We start from the raw sequence: 21,006 nt of genomic DNA, 5'->3' as shown, positions 1-21,006 counted from the left end.
ACCAACTGCCTAGCAGCTTGTCCCCGTTCTTCCCGACCCAAAATCGCCCACTTGCCTTTCTCGAGTCACGTGGTCGCGCCGGCCTTGACCTGCGCATCACAAGTGGAAGAGTGAGTTTTTACGCCACGAGGCTCGCCTGAAATGTTGCTCTGCCTCAGAATGGGCGATATGCTCCCTTCCCGCGAACCACGCGCTCCCGGGATCGAGTTTTCAGTTAACGGCGCCGGTGGGCCTCTTTCCGGGACGTCTTCTCCGCCTCGACTAGACAATTTGGAATGTCTTTCTAGTATAACAATTGAGGCATGAAATAGATTTATTTCCTAGGGGACCACCACCTGCCTTACGCATGTCTTCGCTCAGTTTCCTGAACTACTGCCAGGGGTGACGTTATGGGTAAAGCGGCGCCATCGGCCTCCGCCTGCCTCGCTGGTTTCGAATACATACGTGAATTCAATTCCCGCCCACGGCGGCTACGTTTCGATGGGGGTGAAATGAAAGAACACCAGTGTACCTACATCTAAGTGGACGTCAAGGAACCCCAGGCGGTAAAAATTAATCCGAAGTTACCCCCGCACTTCAGCACGCCTGATAATATGTGATCGTGGCACATGGAACCACCGAAGTTAGTTACACTTATATCGCTAAGGACGCCTGTCACCAACTATAGCGGGGTGATTCCACGAGAGATCGAACATGCCTGCCCGGTTGATATTTTTGTTTTGCCTGGGTTTTTTATATGTTATGTGGGCACATTCAAAGTGCACGGAACCGAAAATTTTATTTCCAAGAAACGCTCCCAGCGCGTCAAAAAATATTTGAAGGTGGCGGCGCTGGCCTCCTGTTTTTGCTCACTGCATTGTTTTCGGATTTCAAGGCCGAATTTAACGCGAACTATAAATGATGTGTCGAAAATTCTTTTTGATTATTTTAATACGCATTACTGCGAATTACATACATGCTTTTTTATGCCGTGCTCAAAAGGAAGAAAATGTGAAAAAATGACAAACACCGCCGAAATGAAAAAAGTGTGCTATGTTTGAGGCGCTTTGTCGCCTTTCCTATTTCAAACAGAAACTTGAAAACAGTGTCAAATAATTTTCCTACGGGCCGAGCAAAAAAAAAAGCTAAAGAAGCGAGTTTTTTCAAAAAACTTCATTTTCAAAATATAAAATAAAAAAATTCCGGTCTCAATTTTGACGACAATTTTTTATCGAAGAGCGCTTATGTTAGTGAACACACGGTTTTAATATCATATGTCCTCATTTGCTTTGTTCACGACATTTAGCAGGCCAAAATGACCCTAGCTGTGTGTGTTCACTTTACTGCGATTGATGGTTGTCATCAGCTTGCATTGCACGTAAATCTGCAGTTTTAATGATTTTTCTGCAGTAATACTTTGCTCTGGTGTCTTGTCGTCAAGAAAAATGTATTCTCAAACTTTATCTGAGTCTAGCGTGTGCGGGGGTGGGCTGCTGCCGCTCTCTAAAGGACTAATGCGTAGTTTTCAGCTTAAAACCTCAACTTACGCCGCCAGTTTTCGCTAATCGGAAGCATGCGAGACACCGCAAACACATGGTTTAGGTGACTTTGTCAAAACTCTCCTTGCACACCAAACAAAACATCTGTATGCAGCGAAGGCCAGCTTAATCTGTAACTAAATGCCGCAATCATCAGGCGCGCTGTTATGCAGTTGTTTTCTCGCTGACTGCTTGCTTCCCTTCCATTACGTGCATTGCACGCTTTAACCGACTACACCATTCGACGCACACTGTGCCTAAACAACATTTATAAAAAAGTTAGCTCAATCATTTCCGAGCCATTTATTTCACTTCCCGCTATCCCATGTCTTCGGCGTCGCAGATAACGTCTTACACACCGTCACAAGACCGGCGACGGTGTATGTTTGAATGCACCTCTTTCTTCGTCCTTGTCTTGAGTTTTCCCTGGTTTTTCTCGCATCTAATCACGAACCAACCGGCCCAGCTTTTCACGCTTCTAAACAAATGTTCCAGTAAATTTTCAAAATATACGAACGAGCGGAACCCTTGCACAAAACATTTTCCATGGTGAGCAGTCCCGCTTCCCGTGGAGTTGTTACTGCGCTCTAATGCCATGAAAGACGCAGCGCATGCAGATTTCGACTTCAATGTGTTTAGTTACGTTCGCAAACGCAATCATTCGAAGCGCTAGTATTAGCCGGGATCTCCAGAAGTGTTCGACGTTGGATCACTCTAAGCATGTCGGGAGATGACGTCCTCTTCCGCATAATTTTCAAAAGCCGGTGAACATCGTTTTCGTCGTGCATTTTGCTCAGCCATTTTTCACGTATACTACATTTGTGAGTACGGCATATAGGCGTGAACCTTGTAGCTGTAACTTGTTTCAAGGTGTAACGTGGCAGATTCTGATTATGTGCGCACTGTGCCTACGCATTGCATTTCTGAAGCTGAATGCAGTCGTATATCCCACCTTCAGTAATAGAAGATGAAGACGGAAACTGACTGATGCAATGCAGCTGCAGCAGAGTAAAAACTTTACGCAATGAAGCGTAACACAGTAAGAAAAACACAAATAAAATTACAGGAAACAATACGCAAAAGCCTATTTTTAATGAAGATGTAAAACAAAAGCAATTGGATCACCGCACATACATAATGCTAACTATTATCGCACGAGATAAATGGAACTGGCTACTTGTGAACTTACCACGATCAACATCAGTAAATTGCAAAAACTGTTCTGTGCTAAGCCTACTTAGCACGGAACAGAAAAACGCCTTCATCCGGCGGTTATTAGAGTGTTATAGTGTCAATATTTCCGTAAAAGCTTGGAAATCATGGTAATTCAATGATTAAAATAACAAAAATGACACCTCGCTGTTACAACGTTTAGTTCCTTTGGGGTTCTCTCATGGGTGCTGATTGTTCGAAATGTTTTCGAAAAAAAAAAGTATATATATATATATATATGTGTGTGTGTGTGTGTGTGTGTGTGTGTGTGTGTGCGTGTGTGTGCGTGCGTGTGTGTGTGTGTGTGTGTGTGTGTGTGTGTGTGTGTGTGTGTGTGTGTGTGTGTGTGTGTGTGTGTGTGTGTGTGTGTGTGTGTGTGTGAAAAATATGGGAAGGTAGGCTACGTTAGAGCCGGCTATCCCATCATCATGATGGTAGTATTGAAGAAATACACAGACAAGAAAATTAGGAACAATAAAAGAATAAGAAAATAAAAAATAATCAGAAGCCTTATGCGTATATACAATATGTGGCGTATAAAGCATGAGCAGATTCCAAGTCCAGTACATATAGCGGATAGAGTCCGTACGTATATTTTTTTTTTTGTTGTGCATTTACACATATAGTGACTATGAGACATGTTCATTAATAATTCAACACTATTAAAGGGAGCAATAATAACGACTATAAACAATTCATTAAACTTGTGCCCACTAAAAATCACGAAGACCGCTCACTGCGTGTCTTTGCTTATCAGGATGTGGCCACGGTCTAAGGTCATTGCTGATTGTAAGTGGTCGTCTGTCGAGGCTGTTCAATCGGTCACTTAATTGAGCGCGTCGTTCGTCGTATTTCGGGCATGCTATGATGATTCGCTCCACTGATGCGTCGGGATGACCACAGTGGTCGCAGTGTGGGGACGTTCTTCTTTTGATGCGGCACAAGAAGTGAGGTGTGTATGCGACATCTAATCGTAGACGATGCAGGAGTGAGTCAAATGGTCGATCAATCTTTTGATTTGGCGTAAATCGTAAAAACGGATCTACTTGATACAAGAGTGAGGACTTTGCACGGTCATCAAACCAAGCGTCCTTGCACAATTTGTGGCGTAGTCCGGAATGAACATTCTTGGTTTCTGAGTAGGGAACGGCCACTCCATGGTGGCAAGTGACTTTTTTGTGCGCTGCAGTGGCTGATTTGTCAGCAGTCTCGTTTCCTAATACTCCTACGTGGCTCGGTAGCCATTGGAAACGGATCTCGTGACCCGCCAGAGAAGCGATGGTCGTTGTTTTGAGGATAATGCACGTATAATAATAAAGGCGGCCGCTAATCTTTCTTGATCAGCAGCCGCCTTTTAAAAGGGTCTCGGAGAGTAAAAAGAAAAGGACACCCGAAAGCGCAGCTTGGCGCTTTTATTTTTACTTATTCTGCGCCCGGCAAGCGACGGGCGGGTGTACAATACAGAAGAGTCATGCTGGCCCTGCAGACTAATGGCAACGCCAATAACTATCGGCGATTCTTCTCATCCTACAAAAGACGGTTACGAGGAAAGCACACTTATGTGGTTAATTTTATGGCAGATTATTGCGAAAGCATTCATGCACTGTTATTTAGAGGGTTATTATTATTATTTTTTGTGCATTCAAGACAGACCTGAAATAAAATGTTTGAATCGGAATGAGCCAAATACCAGTGTTGTATACCTATAATTCCCAAATACAATATTTACTCCTGAATAACGGCCATAAGTTATCCACATTTTAACTGCAACGCAGGTTTGACATGTTTTTATTAGAGCTGTGCGAATAGCAAAGTTTTGGGTGCGAAGCGAATTCGAATAATAAAGATTGAGTGCGAATCGAATAATTTTCGAATATTTTCGAATATTTCTCATATTTTTCGAACACTTCGAAGCGAAATTACAGAAAAAAGTTGCAGAGAATTCCTAAGTATGTTCATACGAGACATAAACAATTACAAGTTACTAACATGGTCAGTGAATGAATGAACTTTATTAAAGTCCGGGCGAGGCGGGGGGAAGAGGGGATTAACCCTTGTCCCGTCCCAGCCTCCGTCGACGATGACGGCGTCAGGTGACGGCTCGAAGTCCTTGGGCCCGGGCGGCATCTTCGGCTTGCTGGACGGCCCAAAGTTGGTCGGTCAGCTTGTCGCTGGTGAGTGCCGCCTCCCAGCGGCAGCGACGCCGACGCAGCCGATCAAAGAACAGATTTATTCCTAAGGGGGATGCGGCTTTCGTATCGCGAAAAAAAAAATAAAAAACATGGCTGATCCCTCTGTCATAGGAATCGGTATAACACGAAAGTGAAATGTGTCTTCACAGACGTAGTTGAGCATTTGTGATGCATTCTTTCGCCCCAAGCGCGAATAAATGAATGCTACAGCAACAAATTGTAATGTCACGCGAAGAACGGCAAGCAGCTCGAAACTTCCAACGCGCTGCTCACGCAGAAAAGGCACACGCAACGAACATACACAGTATGAGCGCGAACTAACTGTCACAATTGTAACTTATTTCTGTGTGAGCAGCGCGCTCCATTCGCAAAAGCGGCCGCTACGGTGAGCGAAGTGACCTTCGTGCTCTCAACACGTACACACCACCGCATGCGCTACTCTTCTCCTCTAGTCTCCTCTCCTTCAAGTGGTAGAGCGCTGCGTGCGTTCAGTCCAACGCTTGCTTCGGTTGACTCATCTGAAATGCGGGCTCGACATGCCGAAATTCTCTCCTGCGCAGCGCCGCGATGAGCGCCGGCGCATACGCGTCCCCTCGCCCTCTCTCTCCTCTCCTACGCTGCCTCCCTCTCGCGCGCCTGTAGACCGCGTTCCCCGCTCGCCCTGTGAGAATTAACAGCCAGACTAGAGGGAAGACACGACGCGCGTAGTGTTCCTTGTCGCCTTCCACGACTCGAGGTCGGTAGCATGCCCAACGAACGCCAACGGAACGCGATCGTGCAAATGCTCCGGCTTCGCATCGCCTCATGATCCCCTTTAGCGGGAGAGGTGTAATTTTTTTCTTTGCCAACTGTTAGCCTTTATATTTTACAACGTCATATCCGTGACGGAAATACGTCAGTAGAGCCGTGGTGGACACCGGCATAAAACACCTTCGTGTTAAAAAAATCTAGTTTCGAAAGTCGCATTTTAAGTTTCTGTAGCCCTTTTTTCTGATTCCAAAATATCGTCACTGAAGACTATGTACAAATGCGGTAAAAAATTTGTTGTGCCTGCCAAGGTGGCGAAAATTATTGCGGAAATCGCAAAAAAAAAGAAAGAAAAGCTGCGTTTAAGAAAAATTATAGCTCCGCAATGGCGCAAGCGGGCGCCGCCATCTTGGGTTCGTCGGAAAGAGCATTTCTCCATCTTCAAAGTTCCCGCTTCAGCTAGGTCCATTAAAAAAGCGTACAAAAAGCAAATGTTTGAAGCTCGTTCCAAGGCCTTCGATTAGCTGCGTCCGCCATGTTGCTCCAGCACGCCTCGCCATTGGTCCGATCCTCGTTCTGCTGCTTGCACGTCGTGAGGTCACGGCTGTCTGAAATCGCGCCATTTAGTGACGCGTTCGCACTCGTTCTGTGTTCACAGGTCGACGATCATTTAGAATATAATTACGCTTTAGTTCGGCAGTTGCAAGCGCAAGCTCAAGCATCGGATTACGATAGTGCGCCGCGCTCGTCGCGAACATCGAAGACGTGCGTCTCGGACCGACTGTTCTGCTTATAAGCATTTCGCACCTCGTGACGAAGAGCATCGCGGGACGACTCTTCGTACTCGCGATCGAGCATGGCGTACTTTGAAGCATCGGGCACCGCGGCCACGTACATCGCGACCGAGCTTACTGCTCGGAGTCATGGCTATAGGCCTATAGTGCCTATAGTTAGGCCTATAGTTAGGCCTCAGCGTCTTCTAACTCCGCTGAAGGCGCCGATATCGGCGCCTTCAGCGGAGTTAGCGAGACGAATCCGTACTTTGTGGGCAAGAACTTCGCGCTCGCGGACAAGCGAAAGCAAAGAAGCCGCAATGTGTTTCGTCGCAAGCAACGCATCGCATCGCCCGCTGGCTCCTCGGAACCGTGGATGGGCATTTTACACATCGACAGCGGACCTCCCGGCAAGCTCGCGCAGTGACCTCTCGGAGCACCGGTGGAAGCGGCTAGCAGTATCGCATGTCGGCGCCCCGAAACTCAAGACCAAGCACGCTGCACGCCGATTTGTCGTCTTTATATTTATTTTCCGTTATTATAAACCGTTATATTTATTTTCCGGAAGTTCGAATACTTCGAATAGTAAAATTTCGGTGCGAATCAAATCGAACAGCAAACACTATTCGAAAAATATTCGAAAGTTCGAACATTCGCACACCCCTAGTTTTTATGACATGAACACACTGACAAAAAAAGAAAAACGATGTTGTAGCAGCTCGACTTTACTGCCAGCAGCAAACAAATGTTTCCTTTTTTTTTTCAATCCAGCCTGCAGTGGATCTTACTACAGTCAGGCCGTCATATATCGATCTCGCAAAAAAATGGGGTGGGGGTGTTAGTTTAATATATCGTATAACTCGATATAGAAATTTCAAAAAATTTGCCCTATTTTCGGTGCGCAAGTTGGCTTCACGGTACTGCTTCACGATAAGACAAGGAAGTCACCTTCACGGCAATACGCGGTGATTTTTCTATCGAAGGTTGTTATGAGTTGCAGATTTCGGTGGCGGCGTTGTCGTACGCGAAACAGCCGGCGCCGGGGCCTAGAAATGCGGCCCTCGAAGGTGCGCCGGTCACATTCGAAATTTGTATGCGCCGTTTCCCAATAAGTGACGCTCTCTCGATCGTGGGCTTGTCGGCGACCAGCCGTTTTTGATATGGCAATCTGAATTTTCAACGAGGTCACTTGTCACTTCACGTAGCCACCTTTCATTGTTCCATTATGTAACTGCGCAAAAAACGGACGGTAACACAAGAGGAGAGGAAAGCACAAACAGTTACATAATGGATCATTAGCAACTCGCCCAACTTACTACCACTCTTCTGCATTTCATTGTTGCCTGGATATGAACGCGGGACCTCACGCTCCTGCGCCGGCACCGGAACGTGAGTGGTGGTAGTAGTGGTTTGAAGAGGAAAAGGCGCCTAATTTCTGCAGCCCGGTCGGGAGCACGGCGCAGCGCCTGAACGTGAGTCATTAGGGACGATGCCAACTGCGTAGGCGCGCCCTCACGCCACGCCCGCAACCAATCAGAGCCCTTTCGCTTCCGCCGAGGATGGAAAGGGAGACAGAAAGAAAGGAAAGTAGTAAGTAGGTCATGCTTCGGAAGTTGCTCCTCTTTTTCCGATAGGGGAAGGTATCCTGAATGTTCTGTACGCTTTATTTTTTTTCCGCGGTCTGTAGTTGGGCGTGGTGCCGGTTACATGCAGGGGCGTGTTGTACGTTAGAATATAACACTTTCATTGTAAACAGCGCCTGAACATCCTTATACGCAGATATGCGTACTCGTCGGGTGCCGGAACCCTCGACTGCCTTAGCCTATAATGTCGGCCTTGTTTTTCAATATCGCACTGAGAGAGCTTCGGGACGCTGTACGATGGCAAGCGGCAGTTTCTACTCGCTCCGCGCGGCTCCCGCCTAATCCTTAGGTCAAACAGCGCAAAAGGAAACACGGACAAGCAGACACTCAAATAGCGCTACTCCTGTGTCTACTCGTCCGTGTTTGCTTTTGCGCTGTTTTTCCTAAGGATACGTGCCAACAGGCTCGCATTCTGACGCTATTAAATTCCCTCCTAATCACACCGCTTGCTCCTTCAGATACACGCGGGAAAGACCCCTTCCGTGAGGAAAGCGAACCGCTCGTGAGGGAAAGCCAACTTCTTGGGGCGTTTAAAACTGCTCAATGTTCGATGTATGAAGTGTCACGGCTATTTTTGTTTGATGTAGCAGCACATTTTCTTGTGCATTGACGTTAAGGCATCATCATGTTCAAAAATTGCTCGTTATAAAGGATAATTCGATTTATCCTAGTTCGAAAGAGCCGGGTCTGACTGTATTTTAAAAAAGCTCAACATATTGCCTTAGTAGCGATGTGCACTACGCAAGGAAAGCAGAAGGTAGGAACGAATGGATCCTATAGTCACTACTGTCGAGTACGTTTAGGCGTTTTAAATTGATATATAGCGAGGCAAATGAGTAATTACAATAGAACACTTTGTGTCAAATGTGACGCTCATCTTTGACATAGGAGGATGACGCATGTAATGATGTGTAAAGCAAGCCAGCAGTGTCTTTGGGATTAACCTATGTGCGGTTTCGCCGCTGGTACGTTTATAAATGACAGGTGAATACATACTTTCAACTTACCTGGCTATCGGTAAAGTTGTTTTGTTTCTCGATTCCAAGCTGTGCAGTGAGAACTCTGGTTCCACCATTGGATTATACTCGGATACACAGATCTTTGACTAAAGCTGGAACTGTAAAGCTTCGTGCACAGCTCGCAAAACGTATAATACACCCACGGCTCGACATGATATCGTCCTTTCCATTCGAAGAAGCTTTTGTACAAGCCAAAATTTTCTGCAACTTTTTTGAGGTAGTCGGCGAGATCTTTAGGTGTCCTAAATTGAAGCGCGTCAATATAAGAGCCCGGAGGCGCCACGGCCTGGTAGTCCGCGCCACCAAACGTCACCGGAATGATGTCGTAAAGCAGGGCCAGATAAAGCTTCTCCGTGACGTAGTCCCTGCAGACGGTGTTCTCGAAAGACAGGAGAAAGAAGTATTCGCGCTCAAACATTTCGTAACAGGCGAAGCGCACGTCACGCGAGCACGACAAGTTGCCACACTTGCCGTATACGTCCACCGACAGGTGTTGGCGCAACTCGTCCACGAAGTTTTCGCGCTTGCCGAAAGTTTTGCAGTGGCTGACAGCCCAGACGGCCGTGACTTTCTTGTTGCGCCAGGTTCGCTCGAGACGCTCCACGGAGTAGGAGATTGGTTTGATACGCTGCGTCACCTTAGCGTACGCGTCCACGATGTCGGAGTCGCGTCTATACGTCATGGTCCAGTTGAAGGCGTCTTTCATAGACACCACAGGCGACAGGTCGCAGGTGGTGGGTGCCTCGAGGGACCAGAGTACCCACTTTTGGCCCTCGGCTCTGTAACTTGGCAGGTCGGAGGCGTTCAGGTCGCAGGCGTAGAAAACGATGGCGTCGCTGACGGACAAGGTGCGACGGTCGTTGGCGATGTAGCAGCGGTCGGCACAGCCACCGATCGGTTGCCAATAGCGCAGCTCTGCTGTTCCGTTCTTGCTCAGGCCCGAATACCAGTCGCCGAACACGGTTGTCCAGAACAGGATACGGGGCTTGTCTGCACGGCTGAAGATGTCTGCCCTCCGGTAGAATGGCGCCCAACTGCGGTTCCTAAAGGGAGGGGGGGGGGGGTTGAGAAGCGAGCTAGTTAATGCGAGTAGCTTTCGATAGCCACTGTGACTATGAAGTAAACTTTCGATTCAGCAAACAGGGTGTTTCACCTAACTTGTGATAAGTACTAAAACCACAAACATAGGCTTGGTTAAAAACTGCGCTATACTGTTACAGGGACAAAAGAAGTTAGGGAGGACACACGTTACGGAGTAGGTTCAAGGTTCAAGGTTTATTCAAGGCAAGATTGTTACAATTTTCCTTGGGGGACACGACTTAAGGTTGAGTAATCGCCTGACTATAGGTCGTGCCACCCTGGCAGCAAAGCAGAAGACACACACCAACAAGCATTATTAGCACAGAATGCAATGGTACATGTTGTTCTACATGGTTTCCAAGATTAGACAGAATTATGAGTAGACACGACAGTTGCAATCGTCGCTTGCGCTTGTAGCGTCTACTTCGTAACGTGTGTCCCCAACTCCCTAACTTCTTTTGCCCCTGAAATTGTAGCGCAGTTTTTTAACCATGCAAAACCAACTAGCCCAATACCTCGCTTTACAAATATAGGCGCTACGAGTCTCTAATTGGCGCAGTATTGTTTTGAGCCATATAGAGCAACGCATGATATTTTAACACGAAAGGGTTTTATGCCGGGGTCCACCGGGTACATCCACGTCAAACGGTGCTATAGCTTCCAAACGCCAAGAGGAATTGTACAAGATCTCATATATCAATGCACAGTAAGCAATCAACTACTACTGTGAAGACACGGTTCACTTTCGTGTCATACCGATTACTATCACGGAGGGATCAGCCATGTTTTTTAACACCAAAGTGTTTTATGCCGGTGTCCACCAAGACTTTCATGACATATTTCCGTCACGGAAGTACGTCAGCAAAATGAATGCCATCTGATGGCAAAGAAAAAAAACTATAAAAAAAGTTCCATTGACAGTCGTCGAACCCATGACCTCTCAGTCCGAGACGATGGCTGGCGGGCGTTTAGCCTATCTGAGCTACCGCCAAACACATTGCGGATGCTAAATGAACGCGCGTTTTATCTTTCACATTTTCCTCTCACAGTGTTCTTGGATGGATGGATGGATGGATGGATGCTATGATATAGGCCTCATGCGCTGCTGTTTCAAATCGGACATGCAGCGCCACTGCGGCGGCTGCTGGCAAAATGTCCCTGTTCCCTCCGCACAGTCACGCTTGGCCGTAGCAGGTTGGCAATGGCCTCCAGCAGCGCAAGCGTGTGTATGCGGCGAAAAAAGTCGACAATTCTATCTGCTCTTGCGAGTTCGCATGTCATAACAGCTACAAAAACACGGCCGGCAAATTGCCGAAGGTGCAGTTTTATCATTTTCCATGGAAGTCGTGCGAGGCTGATCGGCGAAAACGTTCGCAGCCGTTCAGCGCGCCCGATAAGCAAACGCGTCCTGTCTTCGCACGGTTTCTTTAGCTTGCTATCTAAGACACTGGTGTAACCAGGGGAATTCCAAACCTCCCTCCCCCCAATTTTTTTAAATTTTGCATGTGCACGTATACACGCACACATACAAACGCACGGGCGAAAATACATAAAGTATGGTGGAACCCCCACCGAAAAAAAAGTTCTGCCTGCGCTACTGCTCCAGGTAATATTGACACATTGTTGGTTCCCTTGTTCCTTTTATTATTGTTAGCCCGAACGGAGGTTTGTGGCGACCATTGCGAGGCAAAACAGTCCTTTGCCGTGCCCACTTTGTCGGCTGTGCACGACTGTCGGTCTGAGGGGCGTCAGGATCGGCTTTATGTTCGGAGGACCTGACGGAAAACACAGTTGCATTTGCACATGTTCAAAAATTAATGTAGCAAACTGTTCGACGTATTAACAGCGCTAGAAAACTGAGACGGGCACTTCATGCGGTCTTTTTCTTTTTATCGTTGATAATACGTCATTTGCTATCCCAGCCTTATGCGCCTGTCATAGGACAAGCGACGCGCGAGGCTGCCGATAAAAAGTATTTTCTATCGTATGCCAAGAAAAAAAGTTTACTCGCTTCTGAACGCACGTCCTACTCCACGCTCTTGCGACGCATATTCCGAATATTTCCGACGGACCGACGACACTGTGCAGTTCTTATCTCACGCAGTAAACGTGATTAGCGGCATACAAATCGCCACGCCGAAGCGAACTACTTCGTTTGAAGTATTCCTGAACGCTTGCTATTCCTCCGCAGCCGCTAAAAAGCAAGCGGGACTAGTTTTGTGTTGCCATATTCACGCATCGACGTTCACCGTACACAACTTCGAGCTACGCGCCGGGAAGGGAACAGGGACAAAGTGCGCTAAGTGGCCGCATTGGCGCTGCGCACTCGGAGAGCGGTGGCGCCATCAACTGAGCGCATGAGGCCTATAACGAGGCGGTGACAAGTGTGCCACCAGGCTCGAAAAAAAAAAAAAAGAACGCGCCGTTGCTACGACCGCCCCATTCGGCGCGTTTCCAATACAAGTTTAATTTCGTCAACGCTTTAACGCACCGTCAGGCGGCGTCTTTAGCTCAATAGTCGCTCATAGCATCCATCCATATCGAAAAATAGCTCTTCGACACCCGTCTGGCTGTCGCACCGCGTTCCCCGCTCGCCCTGTGAGAAGTAACGGCCAGGCTAGAGGGAAGACACGACTCGCGTAGCGTTTCTTTTCGCATTTCACGACGCTTTGAAGGAATGCATATCGAGTATCAGTGTTTATGTGCCTGTTGATGCCATCTTTGCGCGGGACTCACCATATGCGGTGTCCACGTATATGTTAAGAACTTCAGCTACCACAAGGGTTAAATCATGATCATGGGCGTTTGTCGTCGGTACCACTCGGCGTCAACGTGAGTGCGTCCACATCAAGCAGTGCTATTGGCCGCGAGATCGACCTATAGGTGGCAGCACCGTCACCTCGTTAGTGTGGAGAGACGGTCGGAGGCGCGTATACAAATGTACACAGCGGCGCTTCTTTGTTAGTGGTTTGAGCCGATTGTCGGCGAACAAAATGCGTTGATTGCAGCTTACTGGTAATATATACGCTCTTCATTGTTGAATCGACACACGAAGATCATCCAACGTTACTATTACTAGTGAGAGAAGCGCAATCTGCCGATGAAAGGGATGCTCGCCCTGGATGACAGACTGCGCTTACGCACTATATGATGTTTTGTGTTGTTTTCTCTGTACGTGTTTAGTTTGTGTTTTGTGTACTACGCACTGCATTATCACGACTGAACTACTTAAGTGTTTACTTCTTGTTCATTTGTATACTAGCCCATATTCCTGTGCAATGAGTTCAATAGCACTGTTCACGCGAATACGCATATATACGCAGGTAAGAGTTTAGCACAGAGCATTCATCGATTGATTACGTGCACGACAACGATGCAACAAACGACCGGTTATTTTATGGAACAAGTGTCTTTTTTTTTTTCTCAAACTAATAATGTTCGCTGCCTTCCATAAATTTATAACTCCACACGAACGCTCAAGATAATGTAAAAAGAAATGATGAGGTTTTGCGTGAAATTATGCGACATAAATGTAAGGCACGCCGTCGGGATTAATTTTGAACATCTGGGTCCTTCAAAGCGTACCTAAATCTAAGCACATGGGTGGTTCTGCATAAATTTCGCGCTAAGTTAAAATTGCGCGCGGCAACTCTGTTTAACACTGTCGTGTCATTTCATTGTCTGTTTTTTCTTTTCTTTTTTTAGGGACAGCTTTACTACCGAAGTCTCAGACTTCACTTGATAGAAATATTTCGCTGTAGCGGGACCACGACCGCACAATAAAAGGACATCTTAAAGGCCAACTCCGGCGATTTTTCGAGGTCGATGGATCTCAATGAAATTCGCTGGGTACGTTCCTTTGAAAGTTTCCGTCATTTATGCCAAATTACAGGCTTGAGACACGCGCAGATTGTTTGCAAATGAATTTTAAAGATTGCCTGCAAACGCCTTCCCGGTTTCCCACAATTATTGGCAACATTGCGTCTGTGACGTCAATATTGTTAAGGCGACGGAAGTGACGCAGCCGAGGGCACCGCTAACTGTCAGTATCAGACGCGGCACTGTCAGTCGCAGACATTACAGCTGATGCGCGGCGTCCTCACCTCTCCACTGTGCGCCTGCTCGTCCCAGCTGTCACAGTTTTCATACTCCGCGCCGGCGTGACCGGCATACCTTGCACGACTTCCGGTTCGTAACAACTACTACGTCATACAGAGACAGTACACTCGGTTGGGTTTCGGTGTCGGTATTGCGCCTTTTTGCTTATTAAAAATTATTTTCGAATTTGCTGAACGTTTCTGCTATCGGGCGCGTGACTAGAGTGTCTCAGGAACATAAAAGCACCATTACCCTAACATGGTGAAAAAATCGCCGGAGTTGGCCTTTAAGCACAATTAAAGCTCATCATGAATTGCAGTGGCGCGGTTACACCTAACAACAACGCGAAAGTGCGTGAGCCTCGTTTTTGTTTGCCACCGGGTCACTGAAACGCTGCATTCACACACTATTTAATGCTCCTCATGTTTGGGACTATGCCAAGCGCTCTTTACGATGTGCTTGAACCAGAAAGCGGCACTAACACTGAAATGATTCTGGCGAACGAAGGGTACGACACCAATACACAGCCCTCCCGAAAGTCGCACTCACTGATCTTGTTACAATGCTCATGCAGCCGAGCAAGCTCATTTGCTTCTGTACACCCTGTTAGGTATACGTACGAGCAGTTAAACTCGCGCTAACATAACAGAACAAACCGCCTTTTGAGAACGTGCAGGAAGTACGCGCACATGCAAACACGACGTGGCCAGCAGACGACGCAGGGAGCAATCCACACTAGGCGCGCTTCAGCCAGTAGCCGCCAGGCGGCGACTCCGCTCGATCTCGCGGCCAATATATGCCAAACAGCAGTAGACACTGTACAAGCTCTCATATACCAATGCATTATAAACGATAAACTACTTCTGTGACGACACGTTTCACTTTCGTGTTATACCGATTCCTATGACGGAGGGATCAGCCAACTTTTTTTCAATCCGCCAAGCTCGGTAATTAACAAAGACTGTTTAGTGAACTTTTAAATAGCAACTATTGTAGCGCTTGTTCAGAAACATCGAATCTTTTCATCTATGCTAACTCCCCTGGTGAATTTTTTTCCCAGCCTTTCTTTAAAGCGAGCGATTTTTTTTTAATATTACGTGACTGCCGCCTAACACGCGATGCTTTTACTGCCCTCAAATGTAAGTTGAACGAATTATCAAAGGCTGCTCCGCGTACAGATACACAGATATCTACAGATAGGCGCTCTGATAAAAATTCTGATAAAAATTGTTTCACGGTGTTTTCCGCGTTGCCGTTCCATTATAAGACACTCTGATCGGTAAGCCTTCCGTTGTACTAAAGAAAACGGGCACCGTAAAGATTGGTTTTTAGTTCCTTTAAGATGTGAAAATTAGCAGTAAAATAACGCTGTACGAGAAGTCTATGCACATGTCACTGTTTTCAACGGAAAAGCTCTAAACGATTATTTGACCTTCGAAGCTTTGCCGGGGCAGCTCCAGCGATGCCTTTAAAATTGTTTTTAAATAGCTCTTGAAATTGTTTCTAATAGAAGTTGCACCCGATAACGATACTGCAGATATTAGCAGCGTCTGCGCTTAGTTTGCAATCTGACTTACAGGTCCGCAACCGACTCGACATTCATGCTAAGAACATAGAATTATAAACTATATTTCAACTTATACTACCACAAACATTTCTCACTCATATATAGCATACAGAACAGACGAAAACACGCATAATCAATCAATCAATCAATCAATCAATCAATCATTTATTTAACGTGCCCAGGAACAACCGTGAGGTCTTTGTGCAGGCGCACGCAAAAAAAAACAATAAAAATCAACAATACAATACAGACAGTCTTCAGAAATAAAAAGAGCAAAAACACGTAGACAAAGAGAAATGAACACAAAAGGGGAGGAGTAAAATAAGACAATATGAGAAATATTGAAGGGGAATAAAAAATTAGATTGCACATATACAACTATGCGGAAAGACGGAGAAGGGAAGACTTTGTACATTGTGCCATACTATGTCAAAACAGTGCAAAGCTCGGATAAAAACAATGATTGTGGACTATGAAAAACGTCAAGATCAAGAAAATTAATATTATAAAGATTTTGTATTCTGTGAACGGTAGAGTGTTGGAAGAAGCAGGCGGGTACATGAAACGGTCTGTTCTCTCTGGTTAACTTAAACGGAATTCGAAAATGAACACAATTGAGAAGTACAGGGCAGGATATGATACCGTGGACTAGCTTGTAGAGAAATAAGAGATCAGAACGATCTCGTCGGCAGTGAAGTGATGGCAGTGATAATGATTCAGCAGTATTTGAACGAGATCCAGAGTCATTTTTAGCAAAGCGATGGTTATATATGCTGAGGAATTTTTTCTGGACTCGTTCAATGGTGTTACCGCTGGATTGAGCAATGCCATTCCATATCACGGACGCATACTCAAGTTGCGGAAGACATATTGCCGTGTACAATTTGTGTAGGGCCATGGGAGACCTGAATTCTCGAGATATTCTACAAACACATCCGAGAGAACGAAGGCCCCGCATAGCAGCACGCTTAACGTGAGAAGAAAAGTTTAACGCGCTGTCAACAACAACACCAAGATCACTGATTTCATAAACCTTGCATAACGGCACAGAATTGACAAAGTATTGAAATTACACGCTAGATGTTTTGCGAGTGATAGACATGAATTTTGTCTTTGAGGTATTTAGAGAAAGGTTATTGCCGTTGCACCATTCGGAAAAAGAACACAAATCTGACTGCAGCAAGCGACAGTCGTTAACTGAATGAATTTCCTTAAATATCTTGATGTCATCGGCATACAAGAGGAAAGAAGAATTACGAATGGCAAAAGAAACATCATTAACGTAAATTAAAAATAGGAGTGGGCCTAATACCGACCCTTGAGGGACCCCACTAGTCACTTTATACAAAGAAGAGGTTTGGCCATTTACGGCAACATAACAAGATCTATTGAGCAGATAGCTGTGCAAGAGATTCACAATCGACAAGTCAACGTCAAAGTTCGCAAGTTAACCATAATCAGTGTGTGGCTGACTACGTCAAAAGCCTTGCTCAGGTCACAGTAGATTACGTCAACCTGTCCTCTCTGAGAAATAGGTGTGGAGATCTGCGTCATGAAACTAGCAAGATTTGTGGTAGTTGAGCGGCCAGCAAGGAAACCATGTTGATTTGGAATCAATGAGTTTTTCACACTAAAAGACAATATTTTGTGAAGAGCCAGTTCGAAGATCTTTGATGTGGCACATAGTAGAGAAATCGGTCGATAATTAGAAACATCTGTCTTAGAGCCCGACTTAAATACTGGGAAAACACGAGCAGTTTTCCACATGCTAGGAAATGTGGAAGTGTCCAGGCAGTTATTAAATATCGTAGTCAGTACTGGGACAAATATAGTACCATATGCTTTTAGTATGGCGGAGGGGATGCCATCTGGGCCACATGATAAGGATGGTTTTAAGCGCTTAATGCATTCGCTGATAAGATTTTCATCCAGCGACAAAGCACTGGATGAGCTAACTGCCTTGGGCTGTTGTCTGATATCAGTGCTGGAGTCTGAGGCCTTATAAACGGATGAGAAATGTGTGGCAAAACAGTCAGCGACGGCATGGACTTCTACCCCATTTGAGTCTAGTAGTCTGAAGGACTCTCCGCTTTTGCTAGACCGTTTACGTACATACTTCCAAAACTCAGCCGGCCTGTCAGAGGCGCTTTTTTCTAAGAATTCAATGTACGAACTATGATCCCGTTTATATAGGCGTTTAGAGAGAGTTCGAAAAAAGCTGAACTCTTCCTTCCACTCGCTGGATGGAGAACATTTAGATTTCCTGTGTGCGTGATCTTTATGCTTCAGTGCACTGATAAGTTCAGATGTGAACCAGTGGGGATATTTACGTTGGTGAGGTGTATACTGGGGAATAAAATTAAGCATGCTGCTCAGTACAAGCTCCGTAAACCGATCAACCTGGTCATCAACATTAGGTTTGTCAGTAACCTGTGACCACTCAACGGTGGACAAGTGATGATAGAGGCCCGTGTAATCACCTCGCTTGAACGCAAATCTTGGAGATTTGTTTACGTAACTGCTGTAGCTCGTTGTTTCGGCTGATGCAGATAATCTTACGTTAAGTGGTGGGTGGAATTTGTCCGGACGTACAAGAGAGATGTTGGAGCGGGAAACTTCAAGGGGTTGATCGTTTGACACACACAGGTCTAAGACGTTGCCACTGGAATTGACGACTGAATTATGTTGCACTAGGGAATTAAACGCCAGAAAGTCCAAGAGCAGGCTGCACTTTTTCTCTGTGAAATGATTGTAATGAGAAAAGGTAAGCGTGCTCCAGTCAATTCCAGGTGCATTGAAATCCCCAAGAACAATAATTCTGTGCCCACTATGAGAAGATAGCACAAGTTCAATAGAAGACATGACATCATGAAACGAGGCAGGGGAAATGCTGGGCGGTAAATAGAAGCATCCAATCAACAATTTTTCACGGCGCTCAAGGTTGATTTCTAGCCAGATCGATTCTTCGATAGTTTCTAGGTCTTTCCGTCTAACGGATTTCAGTGAATTGTCAATGGCAATCAGCACGCCACCGCCTTTCTGTTTGGTTTCACTGAAATCTCGGTCACGGCGGAAGGTGGTGTAGGTCGGGGGAAAAAAGTCCGATGAGGGAATTTCAGTGCCGAGCCAGGTTTCAGAAATAGCGATAATAGGAAAAGAAGACGAAAGAACATTAGAGAAAAACTCGAGTGTCTTGGTACGCAGACCCCGAGCATTTTGGTAGAATATGTCTACGTTACACGGCACTTTCGATTCCAGGCACTAGCTCAGAGGGATGAAGCATGTCATTGCGCAGCTCCCCACGAAATGGCTTGAAGAGGCATCCGAGGGGCCACATCGAAGGGTCATTCAGGCGTTGTAGCGTGTCCTCGTCAACTTCGATATAGAATGAAGAATATGACTGGAATCTTGTTTGAAGTCGCCGGCAGGAAATGGGAGACATATCGAATGAAGCAATATGTTTTTTGATGTCAGCAGCAGTGGTGTCCGGGCTCAGCTTCGTAACAAAAATGGCCTTTGGCCGTTGTGGCCGTTGTGGCCGCTGAGCTACAGATATAGTGGATGTCTTCAATGCTCCAAACGAGGCGGGTTTCTTCTTTCTTACACCCTCAGATACCGCTGCAGAAGAGGCTGTCGCAGGCATCACACTGACACGCTCGGCCGTGTCTACGTCACCTGGCGGCGAATTCGAAGATGAAAGAATTTTGGACAGAGGTTGTTCAGAGTACGCAGGTTGTTTGGAGGTCACAGATCGGCCAACGGTCACCTGCTCTGGAGGGATCACAGGTGCCTTCACTGACACGGCGGCCGTGCGGCGCGTCAGCTCCTCACGCAGGAAGCGGACCTCTGCACGAAGGGAGGCGACCACACGGGCTTGTTGTTCAACACCGCGGGAATGATCCTTACGGAGGCGCTCGTTTTCTTCGCGTAGTTGGGATACCTCGTCGCTGAGGAACGAGATTCCCTCCAACGCGTCGAGGAGGAGGCGGCGCAGCCCGTCGAGGTCACCACCCGGAGGGGCACACGTGGAGAGGGAACCGGTTTGAGAGCTGCAGTGCTCATCGCTGCACGCCGCCGAGCTGTCTTCGTTAGGCTTACCAGAAGAACTGCTCAGATCACATAAATTGCAGCAAATAATAATAATAATAATAATAATAATAATAATAATAATAATAATAATAATAATAATAATAATAATAATAATAATAATAATAATAATAATAATAATAATTTATTGTACACACCCATAAAAAGTACAAAGAAACGGGCCTGTCGAAGTCTCCGAAGACTTGTGTGACTAGGCCCGGCAGAGCCGGATAAAGCGATGTGGTTACGAGGTCACAAAATAACTTTCTTTTGTTTTTGTTTTTGCCAATGAACAGGTGGATAATAGACACCAGTGCTTGTTTACTAGCAGTAAATAAAAATGGAGCAAAGAGGGGACAAGAGCATATATAACCTAGAAGTAGACCATACCCAATGTAATTTCACAGCTCAGAGAATAATTTCTTCAACTGCTTTTTTGATGTAGCCGAAAAAAACTCTTGCGGTAGTTCATTGAAGATTTTAGGGATATATACATTTTTGCACGCTTCTCCATATCTGGTAGAAGACCTCGGTACAATAAAACGCTTTTTTTTTCTCTCAATGGTCGACGCGCAACATACGGAACTTGGAAATCACCACACCTGTTGTATCTCAAAATAACCGTTCTGGTAAATAAATCCTGGAACATACAAAACCCTAAATCATGAAAAATAGTATTGGCATCTAACTTACTGCCGTAAACAACACTTTTTAGAATATTATGAAGTAAACTGTCTATACGTGTTTTCTAGCGCTCTGGACAAATGCGAAAATTGTAATACCATATCTCAGAACACTATACATATGCTAGCGCATGAACTATCATTTTCTTCAATGGCAGAGGCACCAAGCTCTTTATGTTAAAAAGCAGACATGCAACACTTCTCAATTTGGAACATATAAATGCCATGTGATTTTGCCAAGACATACCATTGTGAAAAATGACACCCAAGTATCTGAATGTCTCAACACTTTCCACCGCAGTACATTTGCATAGAATGCAGTGTTCAGCATGCAGAAAAATAGGTATGTCTATTTTATGTATTTTTAGACGGCTTCGAAAGCAGATGAG

At 45.9% G+C, this 21,006-nt stretch overlaps 1 protein-coding gene across 1 annotated transcript in view; it reads right to left on the bottom strand.

Moving 5' to 3' along the window:
- Window positions 1–7,180: 7,180 nt before the first annotated feature.
- Window positions 7,181–21,006, bottom strand: part of LOC119403249 (alpha-(1,3)-fucosyltransferase C) — a 45,159-nt gene continuing 31,333 nt past the window's right edge. The window contains exon 3 of the mRNA XM_037670197.2: window positions 7,181–10,146. Coding sequence (XP_037526125.1) covers window positions 9,096–10,146 — 1,051 coding nt within the window. The 3' untranslated portion in view covers window positions 7,181–9,095. The remainder of the gene's footprint in view (window positions 10,147–21,006) is intronic.

The sequence above is a fragment of the Rhipicephalus sanguineus genome, chromosome 1 (assembly GCF_013339695.2).
Source record: "Rhipicephalus sanguineus isolate Rsan-2018 chromosome 1, BIME_Rsan_1.4, whole genome shotgun sequence".
In the NCBI taxonomy this organism is placed as follows: Eukaryota; Metazoa; Arthropoda; class Arachnida; order Ixodida; family Ixodidae; genus Rhipicephalus; species Rhipicephalus sanguineus.
Note: the sequence above shows the minus strand (reverse complement) of the source record. Positions and strands in the feature narration are given on the sequence as shown.